The sequence below is a fragment of the Oncorhynchus masou genome, unplaced genomic scaffold (genome assembly GCF_036934945.1).
Source record: "Oncorhynchus masou masou isolate Uvic2021 unplaced genomic scaffold, UVic_Omas_1.1 unplaced_scaffold_1018, whole genome shotgun sequence".
Classification (NCBI taxonomy): Eukaryota; Metazoa; Chordata; class Actinopteri; order Salmoniformes; family Salmonidae; genus Oncorhynchus; species Oncorhynchus masou.
In genome coordinates, this window is record NW_027016598.1 from 86043 (window position 1) to 105795 (window position 19753).

At 51.0% G+C, this 19753-nt stretch overlaps 1 protein-coding gene across 1 annotated transcript; it reads right to left on the minus strand.

The window, feature by feature from the left end:
- Positions 1-18411: 18411 nt before the first annotated feature.
- LOC135538917 (alpha-(1,3)-fucosyltransferase 4-like) lies at positions 18412-19551 on the minus strand. The gene has a single exon (XM_064964792.1). The coding sequence runs from the start codon at positions 19549-19551 to the stop codon at positions 18412-18414; it is 1140 nt and encodes a 379-aa protein (XP_064820864.1).
- Between the last annotated feature and the right edge of the window lie 202 nt (positions 19552-19753).

A 19753-nucleotide genomic window follows, 5' to 3' on the forward strand; every position in this document is an offset into this window, starting at 1 on the left:
CGTTAACGAGGCCGAAAGGAAGAACCCGGTATTCAAAGTGCCCTAACGGAGTGTTAAACGCCGTCTTCCACTCGTCCCCCTCCCTGATGCGCACGAGATGGTAGGCGTTACGAAGGTCCAATTTGGTGAAAAACCTGGCTCCCTGCAGGATCTCGAAGGCTGAAGACATAAGAGGAAGCGGATAACGATTCTTAACTGTTATGTCATTCAGCCCTCGATAATCCACGCATGGGCGCAGGGACCCGTCCTTCTTCTGAACAAAAAAGAACCCCGCGCCGGCGGGGAGGAGGAGGAGACTATGGTACCGGCGTCGAGCGAAACCGACAAATAATCCTCGAGAGCCTTACGTTCGGGAGCCGACAGAGAGTATAATCTACCCCGGGGGGAGTAGTTCCCGGAAGGAGATCAATACTACAGTCATACGACCGGTGTGGAGGGAGAGAAGTGGCCTTGGAACGACTGAACACCGTGCGCAGATCGTGATACTCCTCCGGCACCCCTGTCAAATCGCCAGGCTCCTCCTGTGAAGAAGAAACAGAGGAAACAGGAGGGATAGCAGACATTAAACAGGTTACATGACAAGAAACATTCCAGGATAGGATAGTATTACTAGACCAATTAATAGAAGGGTTATGGCGCACTAGCCAGGGATGACCCAAAACAACAGGTGTAAAAGGTGAACGAAAAATTAAAAAAGAAATGGTTTCGCTATGATTACCAGAGACAGTGAGGGTTAAAGGCAGCGTCTCACGCTGAATCCTGGGAGAGAACTACCATCTAAAGCGAACAAGGCCCTGGGCTCCCTAACTGTCTGAGAGGAATGTCATGTTCCCGAGCCCAGGTCTCGTCCATAAAACAGCCCTCCGCCCCAGAGTCTATCAAGGCACTGCAGGAAGCAGATGAACCGGGCCAGCGGAGATGGACCGGAAAGGTAGTGCGTGATCCAGAAGGAGAGGCCTGAGTAGTTGCGCTCACCAGTAGCCCTCCTCTTACTGATGAGCTCTGGCCCTTTACTGGACATGAGGTGACAAAATGACCAGCGGAGCCGCAGTAGAGACAGAGGCGATTGGTGATTCTCCGTTCCCTCTCCTTGGCCGAGATGCGAATACCCCCCAGCTGCATAGGCTCAGCATCCGAGCCGGCGGAGGAGGGTGGCAGTGATGCGGCAGGTGGCAGTGATGTGGAGAGGGGAGCAACGGAGAACGTGAGCTCCTTTCCACGAGCTCGGCGACGAAGATCAAACCGTCGCTCTATGCGAATAGCGAGAGCTATTAAGGAGTCCAGACTGGAAGGAACCTCCCGGGAGAGGATCTCATCCTTAACCTCGACGTGGAGACCCTCCAGAAAACGAGCGAGCAAAGCCGGCTCGTTCCAGTCACTAGAGGCAGCGAGAGTGCGAAACTCAATAGAATAATCCGTTATGGATCTATTCCCCTGACATAGGGAAGACAGGGCCCTGGAAGCCTCCTCGCCAAAAACAGAACGGTCAAAAACCCGTATCATCTCCTCCTTAAAGTCCTGATACTGGTTAATACACTCAGCCCTCGCCTCCCAGACTGCCGTGCCCCACTCACGCGCCCGTCCGGTAAGGAGAGAAATGACGTAGGCGATGCGGGCTGCGCTCCTGGAGTAGGTGTTGGGCTGGAGAGAGAACACCACATCACACTGAGTGAGGAATGAGCGGCACTCAGTGGGCTCCCCAGAGTAACACGGCGGGTTGTTGATCCTGGGCTCCGGCGACTCGGAAACCCTGGAAGTGGGCGGTGGATCGAGGTGGAGTTGGTGAACCCGTCTTGTGAGGTCGGAGACTTGGACGGCCAGGGTCTCAACGGCATGTTGAGCAGCAGACAATACCTCCTCGTGTCTGCCTAGCATCGCTCCCTGGATCTCGACGGCGGAGTGAAAAGGGTCCGGAGCCGCTGGGTCCATTCTTGGTCTGATTCTTCTGTTATGAACTGAGTGAAGACCCAAAAGCGGTTTTAACAGAATACAGAGTTCTTTAATGAAAATACAGGAATGGCATAAATCCTTTTTCCAACGTTGACAGCGGAACAAAAAGAACGTTAGTATAGTGCAGGATAGCTCCTGCCAGGCAGACTCCGACAGGACAGGACAAGGTGGAAGCAAACGAGACGACAGCTTGCTTCTGGCATCAAAAAACACAAACAAGAATCAGACACTGAAAGTAGCAGGAACAGAGAGAGAAATAGAGACCTAATCAGAGGGGGAAGAGAGAACAGGTGGGGAAGAGTGAAAGAGCTAGTTAGGGCAGATGTAGAACAGCTGAGGAATGAGAGACAGAGAAGGTAACCTAAAAAGACCAGCAGAGAGAGAGAATGAAGAGAAAGGACAGGAACAGACATAACAAGACATGACACATGGACTCACTCTGATAACAATAGTAGTAGTGTTGAATGACTTCCTCATCTCTGTGGCCCACACATACAGATCTGCAAGGTCCCTCAGTCGAGCTGTAAATTTCAAGCAAATATTAAACCACAAAGACCAGGGAGGTTTTCCACTGCCTCACAAAGAATGGTACTTATTGGTAGATGGGTAAAAACAAAAACAAAAACAGATATTGAATATGCCTTTGAGCCTGGTGAGGTTATTAATTACACTTTGAATTTCGTCCTTCCTAACTCAGTTGCCGGAGATGAAAGAAACCGCTCAGGGATTTCACCATGAGGCCATTGGTAATTTCAAAAAAGTTCGAGTTTAATGGCTGTGATAGGAGAAGACTGAGGATGGATAAACAATGTTGTATTAACTCCACAATACTAACCTAGAAGGAAGAAGGAAACCTGTACAGAATTTAAAAAAACATACAAAACATGCATCTGGTTTGCAACAAGGGACTAAAGTAATACTGCAAACGATGTGGCAAAGAAATTAACTTTTAGTCCTGAATACAAAATCACTATGTTTGGTGCAAAGTACCACTCTCAATATGTTCAAGCATGGTGGTTGGTGGCTGCATCATGTTATGGGTACATTTGAATCCCACTTTGTAACACAACAAAATGTCAAGGGGTGTGAATAGTTTCTGACGGCACTGCTTAAAGACCTATTTTTCTTCATCTCCCTTCATGTCTCGTCTCTCTTTCCCTCTCTCTCTCACTTTGGTTGTTCCTCTCTAGTGATCTGAGGCACGTTAACAAGAGACTAGTGAACTGAGACTAGTGAACTGAGGCACGTTGATAAGAGACTAGTGAACTGAGGCACGTTGATAAGAGACTAGTGAACTGAGGCTCGTCTATAAGAGACTAGCAGGCCACTGGGGGAAACAGCTGCAGTCCCTTTGATCACTAATGAGATCAGACGTGTCGACACCACAGTGAATGAACATGCACTGCACACACACACAGAGCCGCACACAGACACAGTGGGCCTGTGGTCCATGTGTTGGCTCAGTACACACCATGATAGCTTGTTTGGTGGACACATGGGAATGAGGGAGGCAGACAGTGGGTAATATTCTCTTTCTTTTATTTTTTTTCCCCAAATCTGACAGGAAGACGGATTATTGCAAACACAGGAGCCATCAGAGGTCCGGAGTGGAGATCCATGGGGCAGCGGGACACAGCCATGAGAAACCAGCCATCAGATTACCTCTCCCCGCCCGCTGCCATGGCAACCCAGCTCCATTTATTTGTCTTGTGGTTATGTTGTTTCATATATTTTCTCATGCCTTTGATGTATGGGACATGAACGTTTCCCCATAGAAATGTATGTAGGCATTGTGTTCAACAGTGGAAATGAAGGAGAGAGGGAAACAACTAGAGAAGGAGAGAGGGAGACAACTAGAGAAGGAGAGAGGGAGACAACTAGAGAAGGAGAGAGGGAGACAACTAGAGAAGGAGAGAGGGAGACAACTAGAGAAGGAGAGAGGGAGACAACTAGAGAAGGAGAGAGGGAGACAACTAGAGAAGGAGAGAGGGAGACAACTAGAGACGGAGAGAGGGAGACAACTAAAGGAGAGCGGGAGACAACTAGAGAAGGAGAGAGGGAGACAACTAGAGAAGGAGAGAGGGAGACAACTAGAGAAGGAGAGAGGGAGACAACTAAAGGAGATAATGAGATAGGGAGATAACTAAAGGAGTGCGGGAAACAACTAGAGAAGGAGATAGGGAGACAACTAAAGGAGATAATGAGAGAGGGAGATAACTAAAGAGGGAGTGAGGGAGACAACTAGAGAAGGAGAGAGGGAGACAACTAAAGGAGATAATGAGAGAGGGAGATAACTAAAGAGGGAGAGAGGGAGACAACTAGAGAAGGAGAGAAGGAGACAACTAGAGAAGGAGAGAGGGAGACAACTAGAGAAGGAGAGAGGGAGACAACTAGAGAAGTAGAGAGGGAGACAACTAGAGAAGGAGAGAGGGAGACAACTAGAGAAGGAGAGAGGGAGACAACTAGAGAAGGAGAGAGGGAGACAACTAAAGGAGAGCGGGAGACAACTAGAGAAGGAGAGAGGGAGACAACTAGAGAAGGAGAGAGGGAGACAACTAAAGGAGAGCGGGAGACAACTAGAGAAGGAGAGAGGGAGACAACTAGAGAAGGAGAGAGGGAGACAACTAGAGAAGGAGAGAGGGAGACAACTAGAGAAGGAGAGAGGGAGACAACTATAGAAGGAGAGAGGGAGACAACTAGAGAAGGAGAGAGGGAGACAACTAGAGACAGAGAGCGGGAGACAACTAAAGGAGAGCGGGAGACAACTAGAGAAGGAGAGAGGGAGAAAACTAGAGAAGGAGAGAGGGAGAAAACTAGAGAAGGAGAGAGGGAGACAACTAGAGAAGGAGAGAGGGAGACAACTAGAGAAGGAGAGAGGGAGACAACTAGAGAAGGAGAGAGGGAGACAACTAGAGAAGGAGAGAGGGAGACAACTAAAGGAGAGCGGGAGACAACTAGAGAAAGAGAGAGGGAGACAACTAGAGAAGGAGAGAGGGAGACAACTAGAGAAGGAGAGAGGGAGACAACTAGAGAAGGAGAGAGGGAGACAACTAAAGGAGATAATGAGAGAGGGAGATAACTAAAGGAGTGCGGGAAACAACTAGAGAAGGAGAGAGGGAGACAACTAAAGGAGATAATGAGAGAGGGAGACAAATAGAGAAGGAGAGAGGGAGACAACTAGAGAAGGAGAGAGGGAGACAACTAAAGGAGATAATGAGAGAGGGAGACAACTAGAGAAGGAGAGAGGGAGACAACTAGAGAAGGAGAGAGGGAGACAACTAGAGAAGGAGAGAGGGAGACAACTAGAGAAGGAGAGAGGGAGACAACTAGAGAAGGAGAGAGGGAGACAACTAGAGAAGGAGAGAGGGAGACAACTAGAGAAGGAGAGCGGGAGACAACTAGAGAAGGAGAGAGGGAGACAACTAAAGGAGATAATGAGAGAGGGAGACAACTAAAGAAGGAGAGAGGGAGACAACTAAAGAAGGAGAGAGGGAGATAACTAAAGAAGGAGAGACTTATCCTCTGGGTATTTCAACCTGTGTCTTCTGTCTGTCTGTTAGCAGTTCGTATTGTTTGTTCAAGTCAACCACCGTTTTTCCCATCAGCCTCACTTTTTCTTGTCCTCCTGGTTTTTGACCCTGCCTGTCCTGACCACCCTGCCTGTCCTGACCACTCTGCCTGTCCTGACCACTCTGCCTGTCCTGACCACTCTGCCTGTCCTGACCACCCTGCCTGTCCTGACCACCCTGCCTGTCCTGACCACTCTGCCTGTCCTGACCACTCTGCCTGTCCTGACCACCCTGCCTGTCCTGACCACCCTGCCTGTCCTGACCACCCTGCCTGTCCTGACCACCCTGCCTGTCCTGACCACTCTGCCTGTCCTGACCACTCTGCCTGTCCTGACCACTCTGCCTGTCCTGACCACTCTGCCTGTCCTGACCACTCTGCCTGTCCTGACCACTCTGCCTGTCCTGACCACTCTGCCTGTCCTGACCACCCTGCCTGTCCTGACCACTCTGTCTGTCATGACCACTCTGCCTGTCCTGACCACCCTGCTTGTCCTGACCACTCTGTCTGTCCTGACCACCCTGCCTGTCCTAACCACTCTGCCTGTCCTGACCACTCTGCCTGTCCTGACCACCCTGCCTGTCCTGACCACCCTGCCTGTCCTGACCACTCTGTCTGTCCTGACCACTCTGCCTGTCCTGACCACCCTGCCTGTCCTGACCACTCTGTCTGTCCTGACCACCCTGCCTGTCCTAACCACTCTGCCTGTCCTGACCACTCTGCCTGTCCTGACCACCCTGCCTGTCCTGACCTCTCTGCCTGTCCTGACCACCCTGCCTGTCCTGACCACCCTGCCTGTCCTGACCACTCTGCCTGTCCTGACCACCCTGCCTGACCCTGAGCCTGCCGGTCTTGACCACCCTGCCTGTCCTGACCACCCTGCCTGACCCTGAGCCTGCCTGTCTTGACCACCATGCCTGTTCTGACCACCCTGCCTGTCCCTGAGCCTGCCTGTCCTGACCACCCTGCCTGTCCTGACCACCCTGCCTGTCCTGACCACCCTGCCTTTCCTGACCACTCTGCCTGTCCTGACCACCCTGCCTGTCCTGACCTCTCTGCCTGTCCTGACCACCCTGCCTGTCCTGACCACCCTGCCTGTCCTGACCACTCTGCCTGTCCTGACCACCCTGCCTGACCCTGAGCCTGCCGGTCTTGACCACCCTGCCTGTCCTGACCACCCTGCCTGACCCTGAGCCTGCCTGTCTTGACCACCATGCCTGTTCTGACCACCCTGCCTGTCCCTGAGCCTGCCTGTCCTGACCACCCTGCCTGTCCTGACCACCCTGCCTGTCCTGACCACCCTGCCTTTCCTGACCACTCTGCCTGTCCTGACCACCCTGCCTGTCCTGACCACCCTGCCTGTCCTGACCACCCTGCCTGTCCTGACCACCCTGCATGTCCCTGAGCCTGCCTGTCCTGACCACCCTGCCTGTCCTGACCACTCTGCCTGTCCTGACCACCCTGCCTGTCCTGACCACTCTGCCTGTCCTGACCACTCTGCCTGTCCTGACCACTCTGACTGTCCTGACCACCCTGCCTGTCCTGACCACCCTGCCTGTCCTGACCACCCTGCCTTTCCTGACCACTCTGCCTGTCCTGACCACCCTGCCTGTCCTGACCTCTCTGCCTGTCCTGACCACCCTGCCTGTCCTGACCTCTCTGCCTGTCCTGACCACCCTGCCTGTCCTGACCACCCTGCCTGTCCTGACCACTCTGCCTGTCCTGACCACCCTGCCTGACCCTGAGCCTGCCGGTCGTGACCACCCTGCCTGTCCTGACCACCCTGCCTGACCCTGAGCCTGCCTGTCTTGACCACCATGCCTGTTCTGACCACCCTGCCTGTCCCTGAGCCTGCCTGTCCTGACCACCCTGCCTGTCCTGACCACCCTGCCTTTCCTGACCACTCTGCCTGTCCTGACCACCCTGCCTGTCCTGACCACCCTGCCTGTCCTGACCACCCTGCCTGTCCTGACCACCCTGCCTGTCCCTGAGCCTGCCTGTCCTGACCACCCTGCCTGTCCCGACCACTCTGCCTGTCCTGACCACCCTGCCTGTCCTGACCACTCTGCCTGTCCTGACCACTCTGCCTGTCCTGACCACCCTGCCTGTCCTGACCACCCTGCCTGTCCTGACCACCCTGCCTGTCCTGACCACTCTGCCTGTCCTGACCACTCTGCCTGTCCTGACCACCCTGCCTGTCCTGACCACCCTGCCTGACCCTGACCACCCTGCCTGTCCTGACCACCCTGCCTGTCCTGACCACTATGCCTGTCCTGACCACTCTGCCTGTCCTGACCACCCTTCCTGTCCTGAGCACTCTGCCTGACCCTGAGCCTGCCGGTCTTGACCACCCTGCCTGTCCTGACCACCCTGCCTGACCCTGAGCCTGCCTGTCTTGACCACCATGCCTGTTCTGACCACCCTGCCTGTCCCTGAGGATGCCTGTCCTGACCACCCTGCCTGTCCTGACCACCCTGCCTGTCCTGACCACCCTGCCTGTCCTGACCACTCTGCCTGTCCTGACCACCCTGCCTGTCCTGACCACCCTGCCTGTCCTGACCACCCTGCCTGTCCTGACCACTCTGCCTGTCCTGACCACCCTGCCTGTCCTGACCACTCTGTCTGTCCTGACCACTCTGCCGGTCCTGACCACCCTGCCTGTCCTGACCTCTCTGCCTTTCCTGACCACTCTGCCTGTCCTGACCACCCTGCCTGTCCTGACCACCCTGCCTGTCCTGACCACCCTGCCTGTCCCTGAGCCTGCCTGTCCTGACCACTCTGCCTGTCCTGACCACCCTGCCTGTCCTGACCACCCTGCCTGTCCTGACCACCCTGCCTGTCCCTGAGCCTGCCTGTCCTGACCACCCTGCCTGTCCTGACCACCCTGCCTGTCCTGACCACTCTGCCTGTCCTGACCACCCTGCCTGTCCTGACCACCCTGCCTGTCCTGACCAAACTGCCTGTCCTGACCACCCTGCCTGTCCTGACCACTCTGGCTGTCCTGACCACTCTGCCTGTCCTGACCACTCTGCCTGTCCTGACCACTCTGCCTGTACTGACCACATTGCCTGTCCTGACCACTCTGCCTGTCCTGACCACCCTGCCTGTCCTGACCACCCTGCCTGACCCTGACCACCCTGCCTGTCCTGACCACCCTGCCTGTCCTGACCACCCTGCCTGACCCTGACCACCCTGCCTGTCCTGACCACCCTGCCTGTCCTGACCACCCTGCCTGTCCTGATCACTCTGCCCGACCCTGAGTCTGCCTGCCGTCCTGTACCTTAGCTCCACCTCTGGATTATCGACCCCTGCCTGCCTTGACCTGTCGTTTGCCTGCCCGTTGTTACAATAAACATTGTTAATTGACACAGTCTGCACTTGGGTCCGACCTTGATACCTGATACTCTTCAACCAATGTGATGATAATTTGACTTTACTGGTCATCTATGAATGTTTGAACATCTTGGACATGTTCTGTTATAATCTCCACCCAGCACAACCAGTAGAGGACTGTCCACCCCTCAGAGCCTGGTTCCTCTCTAGGTTTATAATCTCCACCCAGCACAACCAGTAGAGGACTGTTCACCCCTCAGAGCCTGGTTCCTCTCTAGGTTTATAATCTCCACCCGGCACAGCCAGAAGAGGACTGTCCACCCCTCCGAGCCTGGTTCCTCTCTAGGTTTATAATCTCCACCCGGCACAGCCAGAAAAGGACTGGCCACCCCTCAGAGCCTGGTTCCTCTCTAGATTTCTTCCTAGGTTCCTGCCTTTCTAGGGAGTTTTTCCTTGGCCACCATGCTTCTTCTACACCTGCATTGCTTGCTGTTTGTGGTTTTAGGGTGGGTTTCTGTACAGCACTTTGTGACATTGGCTGATGTAAGAAAGGGCTTTGTAAATTAATTTGATGGTTGTGGTTCACTGTAAGTCAATGTGGTTCTCAAAATGTACCCGATTTCACAGTGATTGTGTTAACGTCTGTCATCTCTTGATGTTCAGTAGAAATACTTTTTTACCCTCCACTCTGCTGAGGGATAAAGATAAACATCTGGTGCTACTATAATTAGATTACTATGTACAGTATTTAGCCATGGGCATCTGTGAGGAAGGGCCCTCTTGCAAGGAAAACACTAGTGAAATCAGCAGTGAGGAAAGGCCCTGTTGCAAGAACAACACTAGTGAAATCAGCAGTGAGGAAAGGCCCTGTTGCAAGAACAACACTCGTGAAATCAGCAGTGAGGAAAGGCCCTGTTGCAAGAACAACACTAGTGAAATCAGCATTGAGGAAAGGCCCTGTTGCAAGAACAACACTCGTGAAATCAGCAGTGAGGAAAGGCCCTGTTGCAAGAACAACACTAGTGAAATCAGCAGTGAGGAAAGGCCCTGTTGCAAGAACAACACTCGTGAAATCAGCAGTGAGGAAAGGCCCTGTTGCAAGAACAACACTCGTGAAATCAGCAGTGAGGAAAGGCCCTGTTGCAAGAACAACACTCGTGAAATCAGCAGTGAGGAAAGGCCCTGTTGCAAGAACAACACTAGTGAAATCAGCAGTGAGCAAAAGGCTCTGTGGAATACCATCCAAATAGCAGTGGCAAACTTTAGCAAACTTTACCTGTATTTTATAGTCCCATACCCCTTCAAAACATTCAATCTCCAGCTGTGTATCCTCTCTAGCACCAGGGTCAGCGCACTCTCAATTTTTTTTTTTTTTGCCATCATTGTAAGCCTGCACACACACACACACACACACACACACACACACACACACACACACACACACACACACACACACACACACACACACACACACACACACACACACACACACACACACAATATGATACATTAATTAAACATAAGAATGAGTGTGAGTTTTTGTCACAACCCGGCTTGTGGGAAGTGGCAAAGAGCTCTTATAGGACCAGGGCACAAATAATAATAATCATTTAGCTTTTTATGTAACCATCTTACATATAAAACCTTATTTGTCCATCGAAAATAGTGAATAACTCACCACAGGTTAATGAGAAGGGTGTGTTTGAAAGGATGCACATAACTCTGCAATGTTGGGTTGTATTGGAGAGAGTCTCAGTCTTAAATCATTTTCCACACACAGTCTGTGCCTGTATTTAGTTTTCATGCTAGTGAGGGCCGAGAATCCACTCTCACATAGGTAAATGGTTACAAAGGGCATCAGTGTCTTAACAGCGTGATTTGCCAAGGCAGGATACTCTGAGCGCAGCCCTGTCCAGAAACCTGGCAGGGGCTTCTGATTTAAAGTCCATTTTCACAGAACTGCTTGTTGCAATTTGGATGAGGCTCTCTTGTTCAGATATTGGTAAGTGGACTGGAGGCAGGGCATGAAAGGGATAACGAATCCAGTTCGTGTCGTCCGTTTTGGGAAAGTACCTGCGTAATTGCGCACCCAACTCGCTCAGGTGCTTTGCTATATTACATTTGACATTGTCCATAAGCTTGAGTTCATTCGCACACAAAAAAATCATACAATGATGGAAAGACCTGTGTGTTGTCCTTGTTAATGCAGACAGAGAAGAGCTCCAACTTCTTATTTATAGCCTCAATTTTGTCCCGTACATTGAATATAGTTGCGGAGAGTCCTTGTAATCCTAGATTCAGATCATTCAGGTGAGAAAAAACATCACCCAGATAGGCCAGTCGTGTGAGAAACTCATCATCATCAAGCGGTCAGACAAGTGAAAATTATGGTCAGTAAAGAAAACTTTAAACTCGTCTCTCAATTTAAAACAACATGTCAATACTTTGCCCCTTAATAACCAGCGCAACCTTCTGTATGTTGTAAAAGCGTTACAAGGTCGCTGCCCATATCATTACGAAGTGCAGAAAATACACCAGAGTTCGGGGGCCTTGCTTTACCAAGGTTTAACAATGATTCAACCAGTTTCACTGTAGTGTCCAGAATGTATTTCAAGCTGTCAGGAATTCCCTTGGCAGCAAGAGCCTCTAGGTGGATGCTGCAGTTTACCCAAGAGCCTCTAGGTGGATGCTGCAGTTTACCTAAGAGCCTCTAGGTGGATGCTGCAGTCTATCCAAGAGCCTCTCGGTGGATGCTGCAGTTTACCCAAGAGCCTCTCGGTGGATGCTGCAGTCTACCCAAGAGCCTCTCGGTGGATGCTGCAGTCTACCCAAGAGCCTCTCGGTGGATGCTGCAGTTTACCCAAGAGCCTCTCGGTGGATGCTGCAGTTTACCCAAGAGTCTCTAGGTGGATGCTGCAGTTTACCAAAGGGTCTCTAAGTGGATGCTGAAGTGTACCCAAGAGTCTCTAGGTGGATGCTGCAGTTTACCCAAGAGTCTCTAGGTGGATGCTGCAGTTTACCCAAGAGTCTCTAGGTGGATGCTGCAGTTTACCCAAGAGTCTCTAGGTGGATGCTGCAGTGTACCCAAGAGCCTCTAGGTGGATGCTGCAGTTTACCCAAGAGCCTCTAGGTGGATGCTGCAGTTTACCCAAGAGCCTCTAGGTGGATGCTGCAGTTTACCCAAGAGCCTCTAGGTGGATGCTGCAGTTTACCTAAGAGCCTCTAGGTGGATGCTGCAGTGTACCCAAGAGCCTCTAGGTGGATGCTGCAGTTTACCTAAGAGCCTCTAGGTGGATGCTGCAGTTTACCCAAGAGTCTCTAGGTGGATGCTGCAGTTTACCCAAGAGCCTCTAGGTGGATGCTGCAGTGTACCCAAGAGTCTCTAGGTGGATGCTGCAGTGTACCCAAGAGCCTCTCGGTGGATGCTGCAGTTTACCCAAGAGTCTCTAGGTGGATGCTGCAGTTTACCCAAGAGCCTCTAGGTGGATGCTGCAGTTTACCCAAGAGTCTCTAGGTGGATGCTGCAGTGTACCCAAGAGCCTCTAGGTGGATGCTGCAGTTTACCCAAGAGCCTCTAGGTGGATGCTGCAGTTTACCCAAGAGTCTCTAGGTGGATGCTGCAGTTTACCCAAGAGCCTCTAGGTGGATGCTGCAGTTTACCCAAGAGCCTCTAGGTGGATGCTGCAGTTTACCCAAGAGCCTCTAGGTGGATGCTGCAGTTTACCCAAGAGCCTCTAGGTGGATGCTGCAGTCTACCCAAGAGTCTCTAGGTGGATGCTGCAGTTTACCCAAGAGCCTCTAGGTGGATGCTGCAGTTTACCCAAGAGCCTCTAGGTGGATGCTGCAGTTTACCCAAGAGCCTCTAGGTGGATGCTGCAGTTTACCCAAGAGCCTCTAGGTGGATGCTGCAGTTTACCCAAGAGCCTCTAGGTGGATGCTGCAGTTTACCCAAGAGCCTCTAGGTGGATGCTGCAGTTTACCCAAGAGCCTTTAGGTGGATGCTGCAGTTTACCCAAGAGCCTCTAGGTGGATGCTGCAGTCTACCCAAGAGCCTCTAGGTGGATGCTGCAGCTTACCCAAGAGTCTCTAGGTGGATGCTGCAGTTTACCCAAGAGCCTCTAGGTGGATGCTGCAGTTTACCCAAGAGCCTCTAGGTGGATGCTGCAGTTTACCCAAGAGTCTCTAGGTGGATGCTGCAGTTTACCCAAGAGCCTCTAGGTGGATGCTGCAGTTTACCCAAGAGCCTCTAGGTGGATGCTGCAGTGTACCCAAGAGCCTCTAGGTGGATGCTGCAGTGAACCCAAGAGCCTCTAGGTGGATGCTGCAGTTTACCCAAGAGCCTCTAGGTGGATGCTGCAGTTTACCCAAGAGCCTCTAGGTGGATGCTGCAGTTTACCCAAGAGCCTCTAGGTGGATGCTGCAGTTTACCCAAGAGCCTCTAGGTGGATGCTGCAGTGAATCCAAGTGGCGTCGGGAGCAACTGCTTGCACGTGTTACAACTCCACTATGTCTCCCTGTCATGGATCTTGTTCCATCAGTACAGATACCAACACATTTTGACCACCAAAGACCATTTGATGTCACAAAGCTGTCCAGTACTTTAAAAATATAATCCCATGTTGTCCTGGTTTCCAGTGGTTTGCAGAAGAGGACATCTTCCTTAATTGACCCGCCATAAACATAACGGACATATACCAGGAGCTGTGCAAGGCCCGCCACGTCTGTTGACTCATCCAGCTGTAATGCATATAATTCACTGGCTTGTAGTTGAAGCAGTAATTGTTTCAAAACATCTCCTGCCATGTCACTGATGCGTCGTGAAACAGTGTTGTTTGATGAAGTCATTGTCTGTATAGTTGTTTTGGCCTTTTCCCCCAGCATTGTCCCAGTCATATCCCCGGCAGCAGGAATAATGAAGTCCTCCACAATAGTATGGGGCTTGCCTGTCCTTGCCACTCGGTAGCTCACCATATAAGACTCTTCTAGCCCCTTCTTATTAATGGTATCTGTTGCTTTTATACATGTCTTACTACTCAGAAGTGCTCACTCAAAGAACTCCTGTGGCTAATTTATCAAATTGTCACGTTTTGTTTTTAAATGTCTGCGCAAGAGTGAAGGTTTACTGCGAGAGAGTAACGGTTAATGTGATTGGATGAGTAACGGTTAATGTGATTGGATGAGTAACGGTTAATGTGATTGGATGAGTAACGTTTAATGTTATTGGATGATTAACGGTTAATGTGATTGGATGAGTAACGGTTGATGTGATTGGATGAGTAACAGTTGATGTGATTGGATGAGTAACGGTTAATGTGATTGGATGAGTAACGGTTAATGTGATTGGATGAGTAATGGTTAATGTGATTGGATGAGTAATGGTTAATGTGATTGGATGAGTAACGGTTAATGTGTTTGGATGAGTAACGGTTAATGTGATTGGATGAGTAACAGTTAATGTGATTGGATCAGTAACGTTTCCTGTGATTGGATGAGTAATGGTTAATCATATTGGATGAGTAACGGTTAATGTGATTGGATGAGTAATGGTTAATGTGATTGGTTGAGTAACAGTTAATGTGATTGGATGAGTAACGGTTAATGTGATTGGATGTTAATTATTTGAAAAGGCTACCTGTATTTGACATTGTGTTGTTATTTAGCTGAACACTAGATGGTCTGATTTTATTTTTGGCAGTAAAATGAGGCTACTCAGGTGAGAAAATAACCTCACCCAAATGTACAGCCCCATTGGAAAATATAAAGGTACCTTTTTTTTTTTTTAAATGTTAAGATTTGTATACTATTTTTATGTAAAAATAAATACATTTGAATCACATTTTTATTTGGCGTACCCCCGAAGGCATTGAAGGTGAGAAGGAATCTTCTCTAACGACTGCAGCCTCCCTCAGGTCACTCTTGTCAATTAATCAGTTCTGGTCCATGATGGTGAAGGCATGGGGTTGGAACACAGGTCAGAATGAGACAATTGACTTGAGAACACATGTACATACACGTTTGTTTTGCTATCCTAAATCTAAATCCTAACTCCTAAACCTAAATCCTAACTCCTAACCCTAAACCTAACTCCTAAACCTAACTCCTAAACCTAACCCTGACTCCTAAACCTAACCCTGACTCCTAAACCTAACCCTAACTCCTAAACCTAACCCTAACTCCTAAACCTAACTACCAACCCCTAAAACCTAACTCCTAGCCCTATCTCCTAACCCCTAAACCTAACTCCTAACCCTAAACCTAACCCTAACTCCTAAACCTAAATCCTAACTCCTAACCCTAAACCTAACCCTAAGTCCTAAACCTAAATCCTAACTCCTAACCCTAAACCTAACTCCTAAACCTAACTACCAACCCCTAAAACCTAACTCCTAGCCCTATCTCCTAACCCCTAAACCTAACTCCTAACCCTAACTCCTAACCCTAAACCTAACTGTAAACCGACACCTAAAATTGCCTTTTTCCTTATGGGGACTTTGCAAAATATCCCAACTTGTCATAATTGTCCTTGTTTTAAGGAACCAAAAGCACTGTTTGAATTCCTGAATCTGGCTCTGCTTAAACATGCTGAACACATTGAAGCTGGTTTCCATATTCTTCCTAGCCTCCTTCAGACACATCCTAGCCTCCTTCAGACTCTTCCTAGTGTCCTTCAAACTCTTCCTAGCCTCCTTCAGACCCTTCCTAGCCTCCTTCAGACTCTTCCTAGCCTCCTTCAGACTCTTCCCGGCCTCCTTCAGACTCTTCCTGGCCTCCTTTAGACTGTTCCTAGCCTCCTTTAGACTCTTCCTAGCCTCCTTCAGACCCTTCCTAGCCTCCTTCAGACTCTTCCTGGCCTCCTTCAGACTCATCCTAGCCTCCTTCAGACTCTTCCTAGCCTCCTTCAGACTCTTCCTCATTCAGACTCTTTCTAGCCTCCTTCAGACTCTTCCTAGCCTCCTTCAGACTCTTCCTAGCCTCCTTCAGACTCTTCCTAGCCTCCTTCAGACTCTTCCTGGCCTCCTTTAGACTGTTCCTAGCCTCCTTCAGACTCTTCCTAGCCTCCTTCAGACTCTTCCTAGCCTCCTTCAGACTCTTCCCGGCCTCCTTCAGACTCTTCCTGGCCTCCTTTAGACTGTTCCTAGCCTCCTTCAGACTGTTCCTAGCCTCCTTCAGACTGTTCCTAGCCTCCTTCAGACTCTTCCTAGCCTCCTTCAGACTCTTCCTAGCCTCCTTCAGACCCTTCCTAGCCTCCTTCAGACTCTTCCTGGCCTCCTTCAGACTCTTCCTAGCCTCCTTCAGACTCTTCCTAGCCTCCTTCAGACCCTTCCTAGCCTCCTTCAGACCCTTCCTGGCCTCCTTTAGACTGTTCCTAGCCTCCTTCAGACTCTTCCTAGCCTCCTTCAGACTCTTCCTAGTCTCCTTCAGACCCTTCCTGGCCTCCTTCAGACTCTTCCTAGCCTCCTTCAGACTCTTCCTAGCCTCCTTCAGACTCTTCCTAGCCTCCTTCAGACTCTTCCTAGCCTCCTTCAGACTCTTCCTAGCCTCCTTCAGACTCTTCCTAGCCTCCTTCAGACTCTTCCTAGCCTCCTTCAGACTCTTCCTAGCCTCCTCCAGACTCTTCCTAGCCTCCTCCAGACTCTTCCTAGCCTCCTTCAGAAACATAAAGACGGATGATTAAAGAGACTCATCACACAGAGGGGATTACCAGAGCCAGTGTTCCACAGTCCAGACCGTGGGACACAGCAGGGTTCAGGAGCCAGCCTTAATCAACTACAGGCCTGTGTTTGAAGACAAGGTACCACCACCATTATGCCTGTCGTTATATAAGAGCGACAGTACTTGTTTAGAGACAAAACTTGCTTCGAGATCAAGTCAAGATCAAGTTTAATTTATTACAATTGTATACATTCGTATTGTCACATGTAGTGAAAAAAATATTATTTTTTTTAAACTCTGAAATATCTTGGACTGAAACAACTGCATCAAATCAGACACCAGACAAGTAAGGAAAGAAATAAATGTAAATATATAGTAGCCTAGATAATATGTATGAGGGGATTATAGTGCTGGAAGTAGCTGCTGGTGTGTTTGTGTCAGGAATCTCCTTTGATTGGCCCATGTCTATTGGGACGTGAGAAGTAGCAGCTGGTCAGCTGATCATGTCAGGGCAGAATCAAAGCTACTGGGGTTAGCATGGCCATGAGAGTTAGCTGGGGGAGCTTAACCCATCCCACTGCCCCGTCCGTTAACCCATCTCACTGCCCCGTCCGTTAACCCATCTCACTGCCCCGTCCGTTAACCCATCTCACTGCCCCGTCCGTTAACCCATCCCACTGCCCCGTCCGTTAACCCATCTCACTGCCCCGTCCGTTAACCCATCTCACTGCCCCGTCCGTTAACCCATCTCACTGCCCCGTCCGTTAACCCATCTCACTGCCCCGTCCGTTAACCCATCTCACTGCCCCGTCCGTTAACCCATCTCACTGCCCCGTCCGTTAACCCATCTCACTGCCCCGTCCGTTAACCCATCTCACTGCCCCGTCCGTTAACCCATCTCACTGCACCGTCCGTTAACCCATCTCACTGCCCCGTCCGTTAACCCATCACACTGCCCCGTCCGTTAACCCATCACACTGCCCCGTCCGTTAACCCATCTCACTGCCCCGTCCGTTAACCCATCTCACTGCCCCGTCCGTTAACCCATCTCACTGCCCCGTCCGTTAACCCATCTCACTGCCCCGTCCGTTAACCCATCTCACTGCCCCGTCCGTTAACCCATCTCACTGCCCCGTCCGTTAACCCATCTCACTGCCCCGTCCGTTAACCCATCTCACTGCCCCGTCCGTTAACCCATCTCACTGCCCGTCCGTTAACCCATCTCACTGCCCCGTCCGTTAACCCATCTCACTGCCCCGTCCGTTAACCCATCTCACTGCCCCGTCCGTTAACCCATCTCACTGCCCCGTCCGTTAACCCATCTCACTGCCCCGTCCGTTAACCCATCTCACTGCCCCGTCCGTTAACCCATCTCACTGCCCCGTCCGTTAGTTTTAGGAATGCTTCCAAAAGCAGCTGTCAAACGTCAAACAACACACACACACACACACACACACACACACACACACACACACAGACACACACAGACACACACAGACACACACAGACACACACACACACACACACACACACACAGACACAGACACAGACACACACACACACACACCTTTGTGTTCCTGACAGTTTGGGACAATATCAGTGGCCTCAACAACCTCCTCATGGCCCAGCAGATGTTATACACACACACACACACACACACACACACACACACACACACACACACACGGCAAAATGTCTATGTTACTTATACAGTCTGACACAACTGACTTCATAACCCTACTGAAACCTGTCAAATACAAATAACTAACAGACCAAGTGAATCACAGTTCAATGATGTTACAAAACGTTAAATCCCGTCAACCACGGTTTGCTAGATGTCGTGAAAGACAGTTGCTATGGGGTCCCTGCTCATGTTCACATATCAGAAGGTCAGAAACCAGTCAAAGGTCAGGACTCAAACCAGCGCTGAAGGTTGGTGATGGTGTTCGTCCGGAGTCTGTGGTTCCGCACGGCTCGACACGCTGTGCAGTAATGCTCCGCCCAAAAGGCAGTCAGGTGTACGCTGTAGCTCCTCCTCCAGGCCAGGTGTCTCTGCAGGAGGGCAGGGCTCCGGCGTAGCAGCAACAGGTATTGGGCGAGCAGGCGGGGAGAGGGGAAGTCGTCCACATGGATAAAGGCTTCAGGGGGGAGGAAGCGTTCGTAGTTTTCCCGCGGCGGCCCGAGAACTACAGGAACGGCCCCGGCCAGTAAAGAGTTCCACAGCTTCTCGGTGATGTAGTCGGGGTGCTGGGAGTTCTCCAACGCCAGATAAAACAGGTAACGCCTCACCGTGCGCACCACAGTGCTGTCCTCTGGCAGTGGCACGCCTGCGCGCCCGAACACATCCACGTCAACGTAGTTAACCAGCCGACGGTAATACGCCACGCGGGCCTGCGACTCCGACCAGTTACTGATGACCCAGGCCAGTAGGTGGGGCCGTCTGGGTCGTGTGTGTGGGGGGGCGTTGGCGTGAGGGCGAAGGCGGGGCACCAGGTAGCCGTAAGGAAGGAATATGTCTGAATCTGCACGGTAGGTCATGGTGAGATTGAACACGCCCTCGAACCGCCACAGGCCACGAGTGTGAGACGGGGACTCAAAATTCATCCAGATCCACTTCTGGCCACGGGGTCGTGGGTCAGACGGGAGCGCCGTGGCGTTGGTCGTTATCTCACGGTGGTGCATGATGATGGCGTCAGCCCCGGGGTACATGCGCCGGTCGTCGGTCAGTACACAGCCACGGATTCCAAAGCGCGCCTCACAGTCCGGCAGTCTACGGTAATGGCCAAAGGGGTGTGTCCACAACAGAAGGGTGACATCTCTGGGTTCACCTTCAGTCAGGGGGAAGGGTTGCTGACGCGGGTCCGGGAGATTGAGCAAACACACTCCAAGGAGGAAAAAGAGCGCACCGCCGAGAGCAGCGAAACATGACGTTCTCAGAACAGTCACTCTACGTGTTTTGTTTCGGCGCAGTCCGGGGCGCTTAGCAGCTCTGGGAGAGGTAGAACGACCCCCTGTTACCCACTGGGTGAGCCACTGAGTTATCGCCATGAAATCCAGTCAAACTTCCAGTCCTTATTTCCCATTAAGTTATCCAGCACCCTCTTACATTAACTCCAGAAGTTCTAGAAACGTAACGTCCACTTCCCTGTCACATTCTCCTCTCCATTCACCTGATGTAGTCTAGAACTCAGAATAACTGATCTCTCCATTCACCGGGTGTAGTCTAGAACTCAGAATAACTGATCTCTCC